We start from the raw sequence: 19,748 nt of genomic DNA, 5'->3' as shown, positions 1-19,748 counted from the left end.
AAACAGAGGGACGCACACACACACACACACACACACACACACACACACACACACAGAGCATGGAGTGCTGCCACTTGCCGCATGTCAGTATCGTAATCAGTTGTTTTTCATATTGCCTTCACAGGTAAAATAGTAAACATTCACTGTCCTCACTATCCCTCTAACAATGTTCCTGATTTAGCTGGCACAGGAGCAAGAGTGTTTTGAGGCACACACATGCACAAACACAGTCTCACACACCTACACTCCTCTATGTTATGTCTCTTTATCACTCTCTTCCTCACAAGCAGAAATACTGTGTGCTTTTAAGTTAGGGTTATCTATTCTGTGTGTGTGTGTGTGTGTTAGAGAGAGAGTGTGTGTGTGTGTGTGTGTGTTAGAGAGAGTGTGAGTGTGTGTGTGTGTGTGTGTGTGTGTGTGTGTGTGTGTGTTTACCCCTCTGGTAATTCCTGTCCCGATGGTATCAGTAGCTTTAGAGAGGCGTGCAATCAGCTCATTCTGAGGTGTAGCTCATTGAAACCCGGGGGGGGGGTGGGTGGGTAGGAGAGGAGGGAGGGGAGAGAAAAACGGGAAAAGAAGAAGGGCGGGCACTCAGCTTAAGAAAGCTGTTATGGCTCTTTAAGCTGGCACACCATTCCATCCGTTCTCACACATTCACACACCGAACCTCCAGGTGTATCTGTCAGATATTGGTCCGTGTGCGCACATTTGTGTGCATTTTGTTCTACAGTATATGTCTCCCTTTGCCCCCCTCCTCTCTCCCAGTGTCCATGCTCCACTTTTCTCCACTCTGTTCCATTTTGTCTCAGGCTTTTATCACCAACACAGGCTTTTGTTCTTGTTTGGTCTGAGACTACAAAGTCCTTCTATCTGCCTCAGCTTCTCTCTGCTCTCTCCGACTGTGAGTGAGTGAGTGAGTGAGTGAGTGAGTGAGTGAGTGATTAACTAAGGGAGTCTGTCCGTTTGCAGTGTTTGGTGTTCATCTACATTTAATCATATGTTATGGTATTTGTGTGATCCTTGTGTCTGCCTGTTGTGTCCATGCGTCCAGCACTTTGGGATAAAAGTCCATTCCTGTCCCCAAAGGCTCTGTCTAGACTCTAAATCCTATCAGACCTAGGGACACATAAAAAATGGCCCATGTCCTAATTCCATATTACTATCTAATTCTAAGCATGTTTCTGAGTTTAAAAAATGGAGAAAAAAACCATTTGACAAATTTGAAAATCAAGTTTTCTAAAAAAAAATTGCTTGATTGTTCAACCTTGTTTTGTTTATTTATTTATTTATTTATTTATTCAAAAGGACAGTGCACATTAATTCATATTACTGTAAATGTGCCAGTGTTAGCGAGCCGGCAAATTTTCTGTACTGTAACTGTAGTCCTTTGTTAATGAGAACCATCAATTGACTTGGACAGTTGTTCCCAGATGTCAAGTTTGCAATACAATACAGTTTACAAAAGCACATAAAAAATACATAAAAGACACATTAAGAAGACATCCGCAGCAGAGGAAAGGCCATCACCCATGGAGAATTAGACAGGTACAACTGGGATGCCCCATCCTCCTTTTTCCAATGCACATTAGTTTTGCCTCATGCGTGAGGCGAACGTGGCTGGTCGTCTTAGCAGGAAATTGCTGTGACCCACACACACGCGACACACACACAGACCTTCAAAGGTGTGTTATTTTTGATTCTTGGCATGTGGCCGTTTGCCAGAAAACAAATTAGTTTCAAAAGAAGCTGGAGGCAGCAAAAAAAAAAAAAAGATGCCAAAACTACACAGCCGGTTTGTTCAGGACACCCCCCGTCTCTCACTAGCAATGATGACAAAGTGATTAGTGACGATTCTCTCCGACCAATCTGTATTGTCAGTTTTCACGTCACTTGTTGGTATCGCCTCAGCTCGCTTGGAACCTCAACTTAGGTTGGTCCTAAAAAAGTAGCTGTTAGCAGGTTCAGTAATCTGTAATAGTTTGAACATCAGGGAGTAACTTGTTCCAGAGTCTCGGGGCAGCAACTGCAAAAGACTGATCCCCCCCCCCACCATTTATACCTTGACCTTTGGACTTCTAAAACCAGTTAATCTCAAGACAGCAAGGACTGGTTGTGCTCCCGCAGGGAGACAATGTGGAGTGTAGAGAACGGGAGTAAGGTGTGCACATCTAGACGTCAAAAAATGAGCAGCAGCATTTTGCACAAATTGAAGACGTGAGATGGAGGTTTGATTCAAAACAACATACACAGCATTACAGTGATCCAACCATAAACTATTAAAAGCATAGATTGCCGTTCTAGATCATGCCTGTAAAGGAAAGGCTTAACTTTAGCCAGGAGACTAATCTGGGAAAAGCTCTTTCTAACAACATTGCTGATTTGCTTGTCAAATTTCATGTTGCAATCAACAGTAACCCCCCATTTTCGACAACTGGCTTAAGGTATGTTGCCACAGCTCTCAAAATCAAAGCTGGACTGTCTGGCCTGCCAAAGGTATTGACCTACATAAATGTTTTATAACTTTATAATTTTATTCAAGGTAAAAGGCATCGTATCCTTAGTTGCTCTAACTTTTGGGGAAACACCAGATGAAATGTAAGATAGTAATTGTAAATCATACAATGTCACAGAAAAAGACACACAGCAAACCTCTGTTTCATTATTTGCATGTCAGTTCGTAACAATCCAGTAGTGACGTAATTTGTTGAAACCCCGCGGCACAGCTCCGGAGACAGACCTCCAGTTAGCCGCTGTACAGTAACAACTCCAATTCAGCCAGCGCAAAACCCCAGCCTCCTGGGTCTAACCAGCAACAGAATGTTTGCTGATCCTGCGGGGAGTCGGGGCGTTCGGGGATCAGACCTCGGCTGAATTTGTGTTGCTACAGCGGCTTACTGAAGGAATAGGAAAAAACATGCTTGGAGTTTACCTTTTACAATCATCTTGGGCGCTAAGTGCCCAATGCGGGTACGGTGAATGCAAAATAGGCACGAGAAGAAACTTGTTTGGGTGGAACATGTGCACGTAAGGAGGCGTCCTCTGGAATTAAATTGCTGTCTTCTAGCTTGGAGGATGTTTTCTGAATTGAACGGAGTTTAGAATGCCAACACAAAGAAAGTGTAAGCAGGGCTCGACATTAAAAGCTTGTCAGATTTTTTTGTAGGGCAAGTAGAAGGGAAATTTACTTTTGTTTGAGTTTAAACTCAAACAAAAGTAAATTTCATGTTATTTCACGTTATGTGCCAATCATATTGTCTATATTACCGATTTAAAACAAAATTCCCACAATCGGTTGAACTAGTGTCCAACTCAGAATGCTTTGATTGGCCAATCAAGGGTTGGTTCAAGTTATAGTCACCCACAGTTTAAACTGGAGTGGAGAGGGATGTTTCTTCAGGCTCCGCAGCCCGGCCAAGTGAAAGCACCAAGAACAGTTATCCTTACAAGAACAACAACACCATATGAGTAAAAAAGGGAAAGAAAATTCCCTGGAGCAGATGCAGAGATGTAATTCTCTGGGTGTGTTATGAAAGAGTAATGTTCTGCGGCGTCTGCCGGAGGAAACCCAACTTGGCTGACAAGTGAGTGACATTAGCTAGCTAGCGTCGGAAGCTGTGTACATAACAACAAGAATTCGCATCATTCGTATAGGTTAAATGTACGTAGTTAAATATCTGCTAATATCCAACTGTAAAGTAGCTACACCTTTTAAAAAAAAATAAATAAAAAAAAATCTTTACCTGGACAAGTAAATTTTGTGCATGGACAAGTGAAACGTAAATGTACTTGTCCAAAAGACAACTGCCTCAAAAAGTTAATGTCAAGCCCTGGTAAGGTGAGGGACGTCAGCCCGACAATGAGGGACATCCGGCAAACCCGTAAATGAAACGTCGTCGATAAAGACTACAATCAACAGAAGGTGCTCGGCCAGATTGGTGGTTCAAACAGACAAGTAGAAACCAGTTAAACAAAGATAATTCTTATAATCAAACTCCTCTGCCTGTGACTATACCTGTCAATATACATAGGCTAATTTGACATTCAGGGGATTCAACTTTAAAGTGCACTTATATAAAGTTTGGACTCATCTGGAGAGCACTTATTAGAAGTGGGTGTCTACTTACTATTTGAATAATGAATAATCCCTGTGCTAGACAACATACACACGCACATACATGCGCAGAAATGCACACACAGTACACAGCGTATGCAAACACGCTTGCACAGATATGCACGCATTTACCTAGCAAGAAGATATCTTAGAAGTGGGGGGGAGGGGTTGTGTGTTTAATGACACTCCTTGACTTTGTCTCTCACTTTTCGTCTCATCTACCACTTTTTTTTTACCTCTTTTGTCTGGCCCAGAGAGAGGTGTATTCTGACAGGCACTGTCTTCTGTATTCAGCGGACGTGGGATGGATGAAATTCGTCCAATAGGGGAGGGTTGGATGTTAATCCTCAGTGCTTTAGTTAAATTCTGTCCTGCCCCCCCCCCCCTCTCTCTCTCTCTCTCCTTCTTTCTCTCTCTCTCTCTCTCTCCCTCTCCCGCTCCATCCCTTCAACCTTTTCCAGTTTTGCTGCAGCTGGCCAACGATGCATTTCCCAGGGACATGATGCTGGCTCTGTCCTACTTACTGGCCCTGCCTCAGGTAGGTGGACACTCAGTTGTAAACACACACACCACACAATCACACTCACACACACACAGACACTTTTAGACACACATACAAACAGGTTCTGGTAATAAAAGTGTGATTGTATTTCACCCAGCCATTTTCCAGAATGGCTGAGTGAATCCATATCCTCTACTGATCCCTTAACTTCTTTAGATGAGCTGTTGTATTAGACCGTTTGCGTCATCAGTCCGTCAAATCAAAGCCACATTTAAAAGGCACTGGAGTAGTGTTGCTGAATGACTTACAACAGTAGCGGTTCATCAAAATCATGACATTGTGACGTTCTTGGATCGATCATCATACAATACAGGACACTTTGTATCGCACATAGTTTCATGTCTGACTCAAATCAATCTACATTTACACATACTATAAGCATTTCTACAACTCAATATGTAGCCCCTGCCCCAGCTGTCAGAGGAGCAGTCAGTGTATTGTGTTAGCTAAGAAAATGAAATAAAAGTCAAAGAAACCTACTGCAGTAGATTGGGATCAAGTGGTGGAACTGAGATTCATCATGAGTCTTAAACACTTGCACCATATTCAGTGTGATACTAAACACCTGGTAAGAACCAACTTATTTTTGGACATTATGAACTGAACTGTGCAATATTTTTAATTGAACGGGTTAAGTATTGGAATCAAGGAAGTGGGGTTTATTTGCTTTTGCATATCTTTCCATCCAGGTACTAGATGCCAACAGGTGTTTTGAGAAGCAGTGTCACTCTGCCTTGTCGCTCCAGCTGGCTGCCTACTACTACTCCCTGCAGATCTACTCCCTCCTCATACCTTGCATCAAGGACAAGAACCACACTCTCTACCAGGTGAGCATGGGACACCCATTATGTGTGTGGGTGGTTGCATGAATTGGAGATATTGGGTTGTACATTATGCTGAGGTGGGAGGTGTAAGTGTCAATAATCCTCCAAGTGAAGACCAGTGAAATACAATAATACATTTTATGTGAAACAAAGGCTTTAACTACTCTCTCATCATCAGTTAATGAGAAAGGAGTTTTTAAAGGATGAACAAATTGTTTTAACTTGAATTTCAGATAAGTGTTGACTGCCAAACATGACGTTAACACCGAGAGGAGAGAAATAGCTGGGTGGATATTAAGATAATAGTTTGAGCTGTTATTAAGTTATTATGGAACAAGCAGTCATATAAAAATATAAATGAGTGTGTGGTCTGCTAAGCCCTGAACCCCAGCCCAAACTAACCCACTTAAAAATGATTACTTTGGAAACTAAGCAGCAAAGTCATCATCCCTTTACATCTCACATGACATGAAATGACAGCTTATTTAGCTAAGCTAACATGTTTACAAAATTTTACACAGTCCCTTAACAACTGTTTTCCTTAAATGTTTGCTTTCACGACATTAAGGTTGAAAAAGTAATCACATACCACGTGATCTGTGATGTAACATGACCTCACATACATACTAGAGGTGTTGAAATTAATTGCGATGCGGACGTGGACGATGCTGCATTGATGCAGTGGCCGACCATAATCGATTCTAACGCAGTGATGTCGCTCGTTAATTTTCCGGTTGCGGCATAAAAAAAACATTCAAATGAATAAATACATTCTGAGTAGCCTAACCTGTTTCATGTAGACTTATGATAGAGTCTAGTCCAAGGGGGGGAATTAGTTTTCTTAAGGGGCCACATAAAAAACAGGGACAGTCGTGGAGGGCCAGACCAATAGGCTAAACTCAGTTCTGCTCAATATTAATTTATCTCAGGCGGCACATAAAAAAGAATGTGCGGCCTGCAAAGCGGCACGTTCTCAAACGCCTCTTTTTTTACTCTGGGCATATTAGCGCAGCAGAGCCACCAAACACTCTAATAAACTCCCGTTCAGAAAAGGGTTTACTGTTTTTGGCGATGTTTTGGGATATCACAAAGCTAGTCTTGGCTGCTGCATCCCTGGATGTGCAAAGCTTGGTAAATAAGCCTTGTTGCTTTTGCAGTTTAACTAGCAAAGCTTCAGACGTTTGTGCCTGCTCTGCATCAGTGCATGTGTGTGTGTGTGTGTGTGTGTGTGTGTGTGTGTTGTCTGCCTGCTGTGCTCTGACTGTGTTATGATAAAAAAAAAGATATTAAGATATAAGATATTTATATCTTACTACTTGTATTTTTGGATGAAAACATAACCATATGAAGTGATATAGACAACTGTATTATATTGAACTATAGTATCTTAGATATCAGTATCTTAATGCATAGTGTTAAGTCGAATATCCTTTAAGGCTTTAGTTCAAAAGGTTTTTGATGCATCAAGATATCAAATTGCTGACATGATAATCATAATTGAATCGGGAGATCAGTGAAGATTCACACCTCTAATACATACACAGAAATATTTATAATAAGCTTTTCATTGAAGCTAAATAAAGTGAATTACTCAAACCCAAGACTTTTTTATAGCTGCACCGTTCCATCAAATGAAAATATCCTACATGTCTTGTGCATCATTTTCTACACATTTCCTCAAAATTCATTCTAACTCATTTGGGATCTTTGGAAATTGGGATCTCTACTAGAAGTTACAATACAGTTGTTTGGATTTGCACACTAGGATTTTAGCAAGCCATGAGTAATTGGAAATCTGGGTCATTGTGTTTCAAATCCATTTTAATCACTTTTTGAGTTCAAAATGCTCAAACGCAATTTCACCACATAGATGGAGAGCATTGTTTGTGGCAAAGTGGCAATACAAAAAAGGTAGATGGGTGTAACATGCAAGAATTGTTAACACAATCAGACATCGTAATGGAACAATCTGGGATAATAACATCTGGTTTAATAATGCCCAGGTTGAAAATATCTATAATTATCCTTTTACTCATTAGCATAGTAATCCAATTATTTATGCTTTAATCCAAAATCTGCCCTGGAATGTGTGTTCATGCTTCTGTTTGTGAATGTCTTTTGAACACGTGTTTGTGTTAATATATGTGTGTAAAATTGATTTTATTTCCCCAGATGTCTTACTTATAGCAGCCAGACATTTTTACATAATTCACTAGCTCTTAGACTCTTTGGATTGTATGTAATTGAATGCAAAAATTGTTCTCGGACATTGTGGCACGCTAATGTCACATGTTATTTTCTGAAACAATGCAAGCCATGAGTAGCCACAACAGGTCATATTACTCTATGTTCATTTTCTTCTTACAAAGGGAGGAAAACAAGACCAGAACAAGAGATCAGAATTACAAGTGGTAAGGGGAAGAAGAGGAGAGTGGTGGCGGGGTTGTCGGAGGGGGGGTGGGCGGTGGGCGGTGAGCGGTAGAGAATAAGAGAAGAAATGGTTCTGACCTTTTCCTTGAGTGGACTGTGGCTCTCATGGGTTTTAGCCTAGGTGGAAGGAATGAAGAGAAATGTTAAAATAAAAGAACAGAAAAAGGAAAGAGGCCAGGATGAGAAGTGGATAAGTGTATCCCAGTTGACATTTAAGGTCAGCACTGTGCACAAAAACACACACTCCTACTCTCACATCAACAAGTTATACTCAACACTACATGTTCATACACACACACATGCACACATCTCTTTGCTGCAACCTAATGGCAGTAATCACTCCACAACCTCATGCCTAAAGTGAAGTTCAAGTCTATTAAGGAAGAAGCGCTTGTTATAGCCAATATAACCCTGACCGGGTGATCGGGACCATTCCGGGTCTTGAATCAAGGAGTTGAATTCGCTATAGCAACCGCCTCGCTCTACGTTATCCTGCTTATTACATGGCTACTTACCAAAAAAATCTATAATTTGACACAAAATATTTGTTCCCTCTCTAATGTTGGACTCCTGCGTCCACAGCAACGTAAACTCTGTAGCTAGCTGTTGCCACACTCCGTCTATTAATCAACACCCCAGTATCTCCCGCTCCTGCAGACGGTGAAGTAAGACAAGGTAAATGGGACTTCTTTGAGAAAATGTATGTGGACGTTTATGTCCTCATTCATGTCGTTTCATTTTATGCACAGCCGCTGCAGTTGACACACCTGGAACGTTAAAGGTCCCATGACATGGTGCTCTTTGGATGCTTTTATATAGGCCTTACTGGGCCTCTAATACCATATCTGAAGTCTTCCCAAAATTAAGCCTTGGTGCAGAATTACAGCCACCAGAGCCAGTCCCACAATGAGCTTTCCTTAGTATGTGCCATATCTGTGTCTGTGGCTATTGTGGAGGAGAGGGGGGGGGGGGCAAAGTGGAGACTGGGGGTCTGGCCTTGGCCAACTGCCACTTTGCTCGTTTGATAGCCATGATGTCTCTCTCTCATGAGTGGGACAAATCCTCTGGGCCGGCGAAGCGGAGAAAGGGGCGGTAGCCTTGCCACTTATGACCTCATAAGGGGCAAGATTCCAGATTGGCCCATCTAAGCTTTAATTTTCTCAAAGGCAGAGCAGGATACCCAGGGCTCGGTTTGCAACTTTTCCATTTCTAGCCACTGGGAGACCATAGGCCGGCTGGGGGAACTCATGTTAATGTTAAGTTACAATTTCATGCCATGGGATCTTTTACTACATCTTGCAGTGTAGCTAAGCGAACTAAATAGCGTCATTGTCCTTACGGCTGAAGTCACTGCGTAGTGGTCATAGACTGTATATAATGATGTAGCGTTCTGCTGTCATTGCTTGAAATGGAGGACAGAAGTTGAGCAACGTTTCCCCACTTTTTGCCACAGCTGATAAATTATCCAGACTTCTTCCAGCGGATTTAGTGAACAAGACTGTGTCCATGGCAACGGTCTGCTATGCATGGCAGCGGTGTGTTATACTTAGCAACGGTCTATTATCAAGAAAATAACGGAATGCCTTAGAATTCAACCAAGCCATGTAATAACTTAAAATATGTAGAGTTTTTTTCTCCTCTGCTCTACACTTTGACAGTTGTACATTATTTTTTAGGTTATTTCTTCTTTAGCTGTCATTTCCTTTGAGTTTTTTTTTCCTCTTTAGTGTGCTCTACCGGAGTGTGTGCTTGTTATCGTTGTGTTCCAGGTCTTGCCTTCACTCAGCTCTTATTGATGAGGTAGTGGCAACTTTTACTCTAACACTGATGGAAGCAAGGAGGAAGAAAACCTTTCAACCTTTTTATCCTTGTTTCTTTCTCTACATTCACTGTGTTTTTTAAATTTTTTTGTACTCCTGGATTTACTTTTTTCTTCTCTCCCCCAGTCTGTGCTCCCTATTTTTTTCCTCCCATTTCCTTATTCTTTTAAAAAAACCTGTTAGTTTAACGAATTGCTTTGTTGGCATTACAGTTGTGTTTTTGTATGTCTCCACGCTGCTTCTTTCTGTCCGCGTTATATTGCTTTTTTCTGCCATCGTTGCTCCCTCCTACACTGTTGAGATCCCCCCCCCCCCCCCCCCCCCCCCCCCCCCCCCCCCCCCCCGAGGCCTTTCTCACTCTTGTCAAATCTCGAGCCTCTCGGTCCACAATACTATCTTGACTGTGCATACAATTCTCTTGTGCTTTCTTTAGCTCCCTCGCTTTCTCTTATCTTTTAAGGGTACACATTGTACAGCGTGTGATATTTAATTTCAGATATGTCTGACAGGGTTTGTGTATCAAAATGACTTGCACATGCTTGCTTTGCATTGCAAATGAGGTTGAGGGGAGAGAGGAAAACATGTTACATCAACATGTGTTTTTGAATAGTTTTCCATATTAGGAATGTGCATGTAGGCTGTAGGCTAACATGTTTGTGTGCGTTGGAGTGTTAGATCTGTTGTTGTCAATGGTGTATACTGTACATATGTGTGTGTGTGTGTGTGTGTTGTGGTGTATCAAGCTGTCCCCCTCTCCACTTGAAGAGCAGCAACACTGTGTCTCAATAACTCTCACACTCTTTCAGTTCTCTTGTCACTATCGCATAATTTCATACCCAAGCAATAAGACAATTACACTCAAGACACCAAAGTCATTGAGTTGCAAATAGGAACATAAGTCTCAGGAGGTTTACTCGAGGTGTTTGATGTGTTTTTAAAGCCTCAATCAACAGCCTCTCTTCTCACTATTCTGTAAAGTTTCTGGAGCTGAGAAAAGATTGAAACCTAAGCTAAAAGAAACTTCTTCTTTTTTATATATATATATATATATATATATATATATATATATATATATATATATATATATATATATATATATATATATATATATATATATATAAAAATAAATGTACTCTTGACCGTGTTGTACACTGTGATGGTGAAACATAAGAACTGAATTATTTTTGGGCTAACAGGAAATGTACTGCCAGTTCTATGGAACTGTGTGAGACTGAAGCCACGGTCGTCTCTGCCATGGTGCCATTTGTTTACTGCAGTTCTACAGCAACTACAACAATATATTGGAATTTTAAATGCACCATGTAGCATATCCATTACATTGTACTTTGCTGATCTCTGTTTGCATTCTGTTTTTGACCCTCCTACTGTTCTCTAGCTCTTCAGCAGCAGTAGGCAGCTGTAGCGCAGTCGCAGGACTAACATACAGTAGAGTGGAGTACCAAACTTACATATGTAAAGACAATGGAGGGAAACCCACAAAAACACACGGAGAACATGCCTCACAGAAAGAAACGGAAAAACTACTTAAAGCATTTTTTCAAGCTTTGGTCGTATTTTTGAATTCTTTAGCCATCATTCCTATTGGAAATTACATAGTTGTCACTGAGTCAAATTCTATTTAAACATATTCCAAAAAATATATACCCAGAACATTTATCTAATTTGGTGGTTAACGTGAGTCTGATTCAGTCACATTGTCACTGTAAAATCTCTCATCTCTCGCAGTACTACATTAATAACAATACTTCAGTCCTTAGTACTAAGGTGTTGCAACAATGCTTCTTTGCCCATATTTATTATTTAATATTTTGTTTTGTTTTTGTTGATAAAGTGAACTAAGTCTTGTTGAGTTGTCTTGTATCAGTGGTTACAGCGGACTACTTTTTGCCTCTTAAAGATTCAGTTGCCCACTATTGACTTTCAAGGTCTTTAACTGTTACTTTCCCATCCGATTACGGCTCCCAGGCATGACGGAGCAGCACCAGGCTCAATGACATGGATGCTGGGTTTCAATTATTCCCCAAGGCATAATGAGCTTTTTTCCACTTGCTCGCACTCGAACTTTTCATCATACCGACAAGTGCTCGTCTACAAAATAGTGGTATTCTATACCGTAATTGTTCTGCTGGTGGTGTTAACACGATATTGCACAATAGTCCATGTTTAAGTGTTAAGTTCTGTTTACCGCTGTGTGTGTGTGTGCGTGCGTGCATGGTGCGTGCTTGCGTGCGTGTGTGAGAGATTCCTTGTGCCGACAATAAATGTAGCTGTGAATGTGCAGCCACTGTGTGGCAATGTGAGAGTAAAGAGATTGAAATTTGTCACTCAACCATTTATCTTCGCCTGCAGTCACCATTCTCTCGGAGTATTGATCACTCACTCTCTTGTTGCACACACAGAAACACAATAAAAACATACACCATTGTGCTACAGACACACAGAGCATGACTGTAGAGTACATTATGCAGGAAAAACGGCTTAGGTCTTCGAACATCTTATTAGGACGTTCCTTTTTTTTTTAGTAAAACCCTACACATTCTTGTCAGATACTTTCAGCTTATATTTTATACTTATATTTATACTTTTATTTATGATGAAAGCGTTTCACTAATAGCATCAAGATGAAGAACTTTATAAAAACAGCACTTTGCTTACATCTAGTGACATTTCCCATTGCCTACGGTCATCCAAAATGTTTTTCTTCTTTTCAGTTAATGGTCACAACAGGATTCAAGCTGCCGGGTGCAGGCGCTGACATCCGATGTGCCTGGAAGAATGAGTTAGACTGAAAGACTTCCACATCATAGAAAAGCACTGCAAACTCAATGAATTCACTTTCCTTTTTTGTTCAAATTGTGCACTTTTACAAATTGCACCCTTGTACTGCAATCATTAGCAGTCTATATTTTACCCATGGGAGCTCTGGAGAGCAGAGTAGGGCCCTATTAGATAAATGTGCACTCTTAATGCACTGTTACAGTTGACTGGGAAGGTTTGAGACTATATAGTTTAAACCTTTGATTAGATGCACCGGGTTGACGCTAAGTTACTCATTTTGCTTGTGTCTTTGCAGTCTTCTTGGCAGGATTGTATCTCTCTTTTGATCGGTCCCCTTCATGGTGTGTTATGACCCACGGTGCAGCTCAGTCTGTTTATGGAGTGATTATTTCTTTAAAATTGGTGCCTGGTTTCTCTCTCCCATGCATTCCTCCTAATTATGTGCACATACTGTGTATACACCATTTGCAGAATGAGTGCTAATGAGGCCACTGACTGTAAAGCTAAGTGTTAGACATGGCATAAACATAACTCATTAAGATCATTACTAGCTTACACTCAAGAGAGGGAGTACATGACTGTTTCTCTGACATCTATTTGTTCCTACCACACAAAGAGACATAGAGAGAGACACACTGTGTGTGTGTGTGTGTGTGTGTGTGTGTGTGTGTGTGTGTGTGTGTGTGTGTGTGTGTGTGTGTGTGTGTGTGTGTGTGTGTGTGTGTGTGTGTGTGTGTCTGTGTGTCTGTGTGTGTGTCTGTGTGTGTCTGTGTGTGCGAGTTCCCCCTCCTAACCCGTTAACACACCAAACCCCTTTTGTGGATTGTTTGTCTAAATGGAAATAAATAAAAAATCATTTTTTACCAAATGAATATGAATTTAGACAAGGATTGATTACATCGCTGAGCTGTCAGAATGACGGAAAGGTAGGGAGACAATGTATTTTTGCAACAGTAGCAGCAAATATCTATACTAATAATGTTTGGCCTGTATGTTGGCCCCCTTTGTCCCAGACTAAAATAACCCAGCAACTACTGATCATCTGTTGCCATGACATTTTGTATAGACTAAAGTTGTACCGATTGATTGGCTGATGACCGGAAGTAGCTTATTTTTAGCTTGATAATATATTATAAATAAATAACTCATATATATTACATTGTATTACATTCCAATGCATGTTGCTCAGAGTAATCCTAGTGGCAGTAACTGCCAACAGCCTGGCGCCGGCCTCTCCCTCTCGTCCTGCACCGTGCTTGGGAGTTAATATAATATCATAGAAATAGAACGAAAGTAGAACGGACATTTAACTGTTTGCTGTGGTCACTTTCAAGATAAAATGACGATTGTTGAAAGTTGCTGTGTTGAAAACTTCCATCGGTGGGGACCTAAAGTGTGTCACCCTCACTAGGTTTTCTGATTATCCTGAATTCCTCTCTAGAATCAAGGAAACAGACAAAAGGCGGCTCTCCATGCTTCATACAGTACTACTCTGCACTGCTTGTTTGTCGCAAAACCTCACCACTACAAATCTGGGACTTGCCACAAGTCGCTTTATACTGAAGTTTATGTGAAAGTTAGCCCGCTACAATGGTCACAGTTCTGGCGGTCATGTCTGTGCTTTTTGAAAATTACTTCAATGACTGAAATTATGAGTCTAATCTGTTGATGCATAGATAACATGTTTGTATTCATGTATATTTTGATAGTATTAGCAGTCTAAGAATGATTTCCAGAGTGCTAGCAACCACAGGCGGAACACTGGGTGGTAAAAGGGAAAACAACACTGTGTATGTAATGCTAATATTTAGTTGATAATAAATGATAAAATAGACTAAATCAATTATTATATATAATATAATAATAACATGGGAAATTAAGAGTGAAAATGAGAGGGCAAGACTAGTTGAAAAGATTAGAGACAGAGACATAGACTTTTTATTTTTATTCTATTCCCTCCTAAGCAGCGTCACAGGAAGGATGGGAGCACAGAGAAAAGAGCCGGTGGAAGCAGTGGAATCGCTACAGGGAGAGTTAGAGGGAGCTTGGCTTCCTCCTAGCTGTGCAACATCACATGCTACCTTATGCAATAACACTTAATATACACTTTACACATTTTCCCTTTAAAGAAAGACTATACGTGGCTTTTTAAGATACTTTAAAATCAAATAAGCAAGTTATGGTATAAGATGAAGAGAAAAGGAGGAATTTGGTGTTTGTGCTTAATTCGAAGATTAAATGGGATTGCAAAGAATGCTAAGTAGAAGGAAAAAGGGATTTTTCAGTAATAAGAGAGGACTGATGAAGGATTTAATAGATGTGAAGCAAAACTAGTGTTTGGAGAGAAAATGGACAATATAATCCAAATAGCCAAAAGGACAAAGCATTGTAAATGAGTGACAGAGAGTGAGAGAGTGAGAGAATGCAGAACAGAATTTTTTCACGAAAGACTTCTTCAAATATCGGCCTGTCCATCACAGTTCCAGCCGACTTTCTTCTCTCTCCCCATGCTCTCCTTTGTGTGTCATTCTTCTGAAAATGGTGTCCAAAATGATGCCAGCATCCAGAAAGAAAATACCATCCTACTTTTCCTCTCATCTCATCTTCTCTCCCCCCTCTGACTTTCTAAACTTAATATTCTCCACTTTCTACTTCTCCTCACTCTCCCTCCTGCCCTGCTTTTGAACTGTGAATCTGCCACCATGACTGCTGCTAAAGCCACATCTAAAGACACACGTGTACTGAGAGCAGGAAGACACACATACACACAAACACACACTCGCCCACATGCACACACTGTTTTCAAGCTCACACATTTCCAGCAGGCATAATTACCTTATGCAAATAAGATCAACAAATAAAACATCTCATCCTGCAGGGTGACAGCATATAAGATGCCAAAACCAAATTCAGGAGCTCATTTAATTAGAACAGGGGTGATGAGAGAGCTACAACATTCACCAAACGCTCCCTGCACAAGACATTTTCAGTCATAAATGTGGATCTGCTGTCGAATTCCCCATAGACCTGAATCATGGTAGCAATTATGGTTCCTGGTGCATTTACCCCTGCTTTGGCACATATTGAGTTGCCTGATTTAACTCAGGTCACGCAGTCAATTTCTTCCTGGAAGCAAAATTACTAGAAGTAAGTACCAAGATAGTTGGGCTACCTTTTTCTGCCGATTTTTTTGAAAATTACAGCCATTTTTTTAAAAATAGCCTCATTAGTTTGTCACGACAAGGCAGCAAAAGACCTGTGAAGTTTTAGATACCACGCAGTGCAGGATGTTTGAAGCTCAGTCTGTCACATAGTTTAATGATTAAGGTTACAGTAAGGGGAGTTTGCTTATGGCTAAGTGTTTAGTGTACTTCCTGTATAACTTTGTGGGTATGAACTGCATCTTTGCATTACATTACATTACATTACATGACATTTAGCTGGTGTTTTTATCCAATACGTCTTACAACTTCTATATATGTCAGTGGTCGCACTCCTCTGGAGCAACTAGGGTCCCCTGGGGGACTAGGGGCGTACAACCTCTGACATACATAGAAATGTATACTACTAAATTTCATGTAATTTAATGTAAAGAGGCAGTTTACGTTAAGTGTCAGGGACATATTGGTTGATGTTCACAGTGGGAATCGAACCCAGGTCTCCCACACCAAAGTAATGTGTCATATCCACTGCGCCATCACCACCCATTTGAAAACAAATATGAATAAACACATTAAGAAGGAGTCCGTCAGATATGCTCCTGTTAAATTGTATACAAAGAGTAACATGTTTTTACACTAAGTAGGGGTAGAACAGTTGGTATATTGATAAAAATTAAATTGGACAAAATGCAATGGCTTAGAGAATAAACCATGATGAAACATATGACTTAAATCTCACTCAAGCTTCTGCTAAAGAGATGAAGAACAGCAGCCGATGGAGACAGCAGATTTTTGTGTGGATAGATGACATCAAGTAAACCTACATGATTTTCCATGGTTTTAGATTTGACTGGCGCTTTTTAACTACATCATCTGGTTTTGCCCTTATTCTCTGCAATGGTGATAATTGCACCTAACTCGAGAATAAGCGCCATCAGCAGTTTATCTTACGGTGCTCAACTCGACATTTGGATGGAAACTTAACTAATGACACAATATTCATCTATCCTCCTTAACATTTAATGCACAGGTCTGGGCCACCTCCATCATACAGCAAACACAATAAATTCAACCTTGTTCTTGTACATTTTTTGTATCAGAAATCAGAATTTGATCAGAATTACTGTAACAAATCTATAAATATAAATCGCAAATATAAAGATGGCAGGAATTCTAAATATTTAACTTTTTGAAGCCAATATGTCCACACCCCTACAGCAAAAGGGAGCAGGGATATGCATGTCCAGTTTTTATTTGCTTTTATTCAGAGGAGTTTGTATGGTAGTGGTTCTCAGGATTATGAAATAGTGCTTTCAGCTTTATGTCTACTTCATATCCGTTTACTCTGTGAAGCTTCCAGCATGAAATAACACATTCAGAAGCAGTTTGTGTGTAAACATGATATTGATTCACCTTTTCATAGGCTGACCCAAAGGAGCTGATTCGATTGGTCACACAGCATGTGTCTGCATATTCGGATTGGCCGGAGGAGCTGCAGAAGTTGATCAGCCAGCTGCGTGTGTACAACGAGCGGCTGACAGACTTTACCCAGGCCCAGGTCTTACAGGGGCTGGGCCGCGGAGTGGACATCCAGCGCTTCAGCTCCGACCCCGACTACAAGAAGGAGACCATCCTTGGCCTCACAGAGTAAGTCTGTCAATACCATGAGGTTGAGGTTCAGAAATAATATACATACAGTACAATGGGGTTAACTTTATTTGGTCTGCTTTTTTTCATAACACAGATGGAAGTGATGGCTCCATTGTTTTAATGCAATGAAATCTGATATACAGTACAGTCTACAGTGTATAAACTGTATACTGTAATGTATATCAGATTTTCTGTATACTGTACTTGTATATCTGTTTCTCTCTCTCTCTATAAATATATATAGAGAGAGAGAGAAAGAGAGAGATACTAGGTAGATTGATCTATCTATCTATCTATCTATCTATCTATCTATCTATCTATCTATCTATCGATCGATCTATCGATCTGATATCTGTTATGTTCCTGCTCTCTATGCGTATCTGTTTAGGACACTGGAGGACAACGTGTACCGAATCGCTCTGTCTCTGGCTAAGCGGTACAATGTTCCTCTGTGGGAGGTCTACATGACTCACCTTGAGTTCCTCTTTACAGACAGCGGGTAAATGCACACACACACACACACACACACACACACACACACACACACACACACACACACACACACACACACACACACACACACACACACACACACACACACAGTGAAACAAAACCACCATCCCAAATCAATTTGACATTTTTGAAGTTTGTTAAATGCACACCCAAAAAAAAAGTAAATTGAAGTTGCACCACTTCCTCTGAGTTACTACAAAACTCGCCCACATAAAAAGCATACTCAAAGCACCCGCAGAGTAAATCAAACATGTTGTGAATATGTGTGTGTATCTGTGTGTTTGAGAGGGAATGAGGATGCTGGTGTGTCTGAGCCTATTTCCATAATTTATTTGCTCTCTGACTTCATAGCTGGGGAACTGGCTAGCACTGCACCTTTCCTTGTTTTAATAGAATGCCTTTTCAGCAGATGAGTGAGCGTGAGTGTGTGTGTGTGTGTTTTTGCGCATGTGTGTGTGCATCTGTGATAAATATCTCCCATCGCATTCTGATATAAGGTAAATGGTTTATGGACTCTACCTAATGATAAATTACAACCTTATACCTTCTTGAAACCCAACTGCTGTATGAGAGTGTCTACAAAATCTCAAAATCATGACAAATGTGTGAAGAATATTCATACCATAATTGTGACTAGAAGCATCTGCAAGAGGCGTATTGATTTAACGGATGGATGGACACAGGGACTGATATAAATAAAGCAGGCGTGGGGAAAAGACGCGCACGGACAGAAGCTTGTGTGATAGAATTTAAACTTTGATTGATCCCTGTAAAAAAAAATCTAAAATCTTTCGCTCCTCCTGTTTAGTAGCAGCAGCCGGCCACAGTGCAGTGCCCTGGGATCAAGTCCTGACCTGAGGCCAGTACTTGGGTTAAGTTTCCTATTCCTTTGCATTTATTTTACATTCATTGGACACTTTTATCCAAAGTGGCTTACAATAAGTGCATTCAAACTCAAAAGGAACTAGAGCTAGAGGTTATTACAGATGGAAGCACACCCTTCCAAATAAGCATTGGAGTAAGATGGGCAGTTACTGTGATGTCCAGACTTCAGTAAGGAGTTCATTCAATCATTGGATCCAGAACAGAGAAGAGCCAAGGCTGAGATGAGTGGCCGCAAGGTGCTCTGAGGTAGAGGTAGAGGGGGGGCAATGGTCAGACTGGAGTGTAGGGTTTGACCATGGCTTGGAGGTAGGAAGTCCTTTTCACTGCCCTGTAGGCCAGTCCCAGCATCTTGAACTGGATACAAGCAGCAACGGGTAGCTAGTAGAGTGAAAGGAGAAGAGCAGTGGTGTTTGAGAGGTTGAAGTGTTGCAGATTACCTTCAGACGCAGGGGTCTCCAACGAGGGGGGAGTTACAGTGGTCCAGATGGGAGATGTCAAGTGGGTGGATGAGCAACTGGGAAGCCTGCAGAGTGAGAAAGAGGTGAATCTTCCTGATGTTTTTACAAAACATGTACACAAAATCATTTTTTGACAAATAGGATTAAGATGGAATCCGTTTCTTTCCATTAGAGCGATCAAACATGTCTCTATTTCAAAGGAGAAAAGTACCTCGTTTATGTATGGCATTTAAGTTAACACAACATCAGTACAGTATTGGTATTGTATTGTATAAAAGCAGCATGAATTGTTTTGCCAAAGTTCTGATGTCACTGTAGAGATCTGCAGCTCCTTGAACAACTAGGCATGTGGTGATAATACGGTCAAAGGGTGACAATAGAAAAATGCATAAATGTGTTTCAGGCCAAATGAGTAGAAAAAGATGCTGAGCATTTGTTTTGTGTTACAAAAAGCAGGCTGCAGAGAAAGGTCATTAGGTGGAGAAATAACCACTGAATCAGTGTGTGCAGGGAGGGAAAGGCGGGGGGGGGGGGG

The 19,748-nt window shown here is 40.8% G+C and overlaps 1 protein-coding gene across 2 annotated transcripts in view; it reads left to right on the top strand.

The window, feature by feature from the left end:
• Positions 1 to 19,748, top strand: part of nbas (NBAS subunit of NRZ tethering complex) — a 158,935-nt gene that overhangs the window by 69,621 nt on the left and 69,566 nt on the right. For both annotated transcript variants that reach the window (XM_034899544.1, XM_034899543.1), the window contains 4 exons: positions 4,573 to 4,649; positions 5,363 to 5,500; positions 17,131 to 17,354; positions 17,746 to 17,856. In XM_034899544.1, coding sequence (XP_034755435.1) covers positions 4,573 to 4,649; positions 5,363 to 5,500; positions 17,131 to 17,354; positions 17,746 to 17,856 — 550 coding nt within the window. The remainder of the gene's footprint in view (positions 1 to 4,572; positions 4,650 to 5,362; positions 5,501 to 17,130; positions 17,355 to 17,745; positions 17,857 to 19,748) is intronic.

The sequence above is a fragment of the Etheostoma cragini genome, chromosome 18, assembly GCF_013103735.1.
Source record: "Etheostoma cragini isolate CJK2018 chromosome 18, CSU_Ecrag_1.0, whole genome shotgun sequence".
Taxonomy (NCBI): Eukaryota; Metazoa; Chordata; class Actinopteri; order Perciformes; family Percidae; genus Etheostoma; species Etheostoma cragini.
The sequence above is the reverse complement of the archived record's forward strand: the minus strand, read 5'-3'. Positions and strand labels throughout refer to the sequence as shown.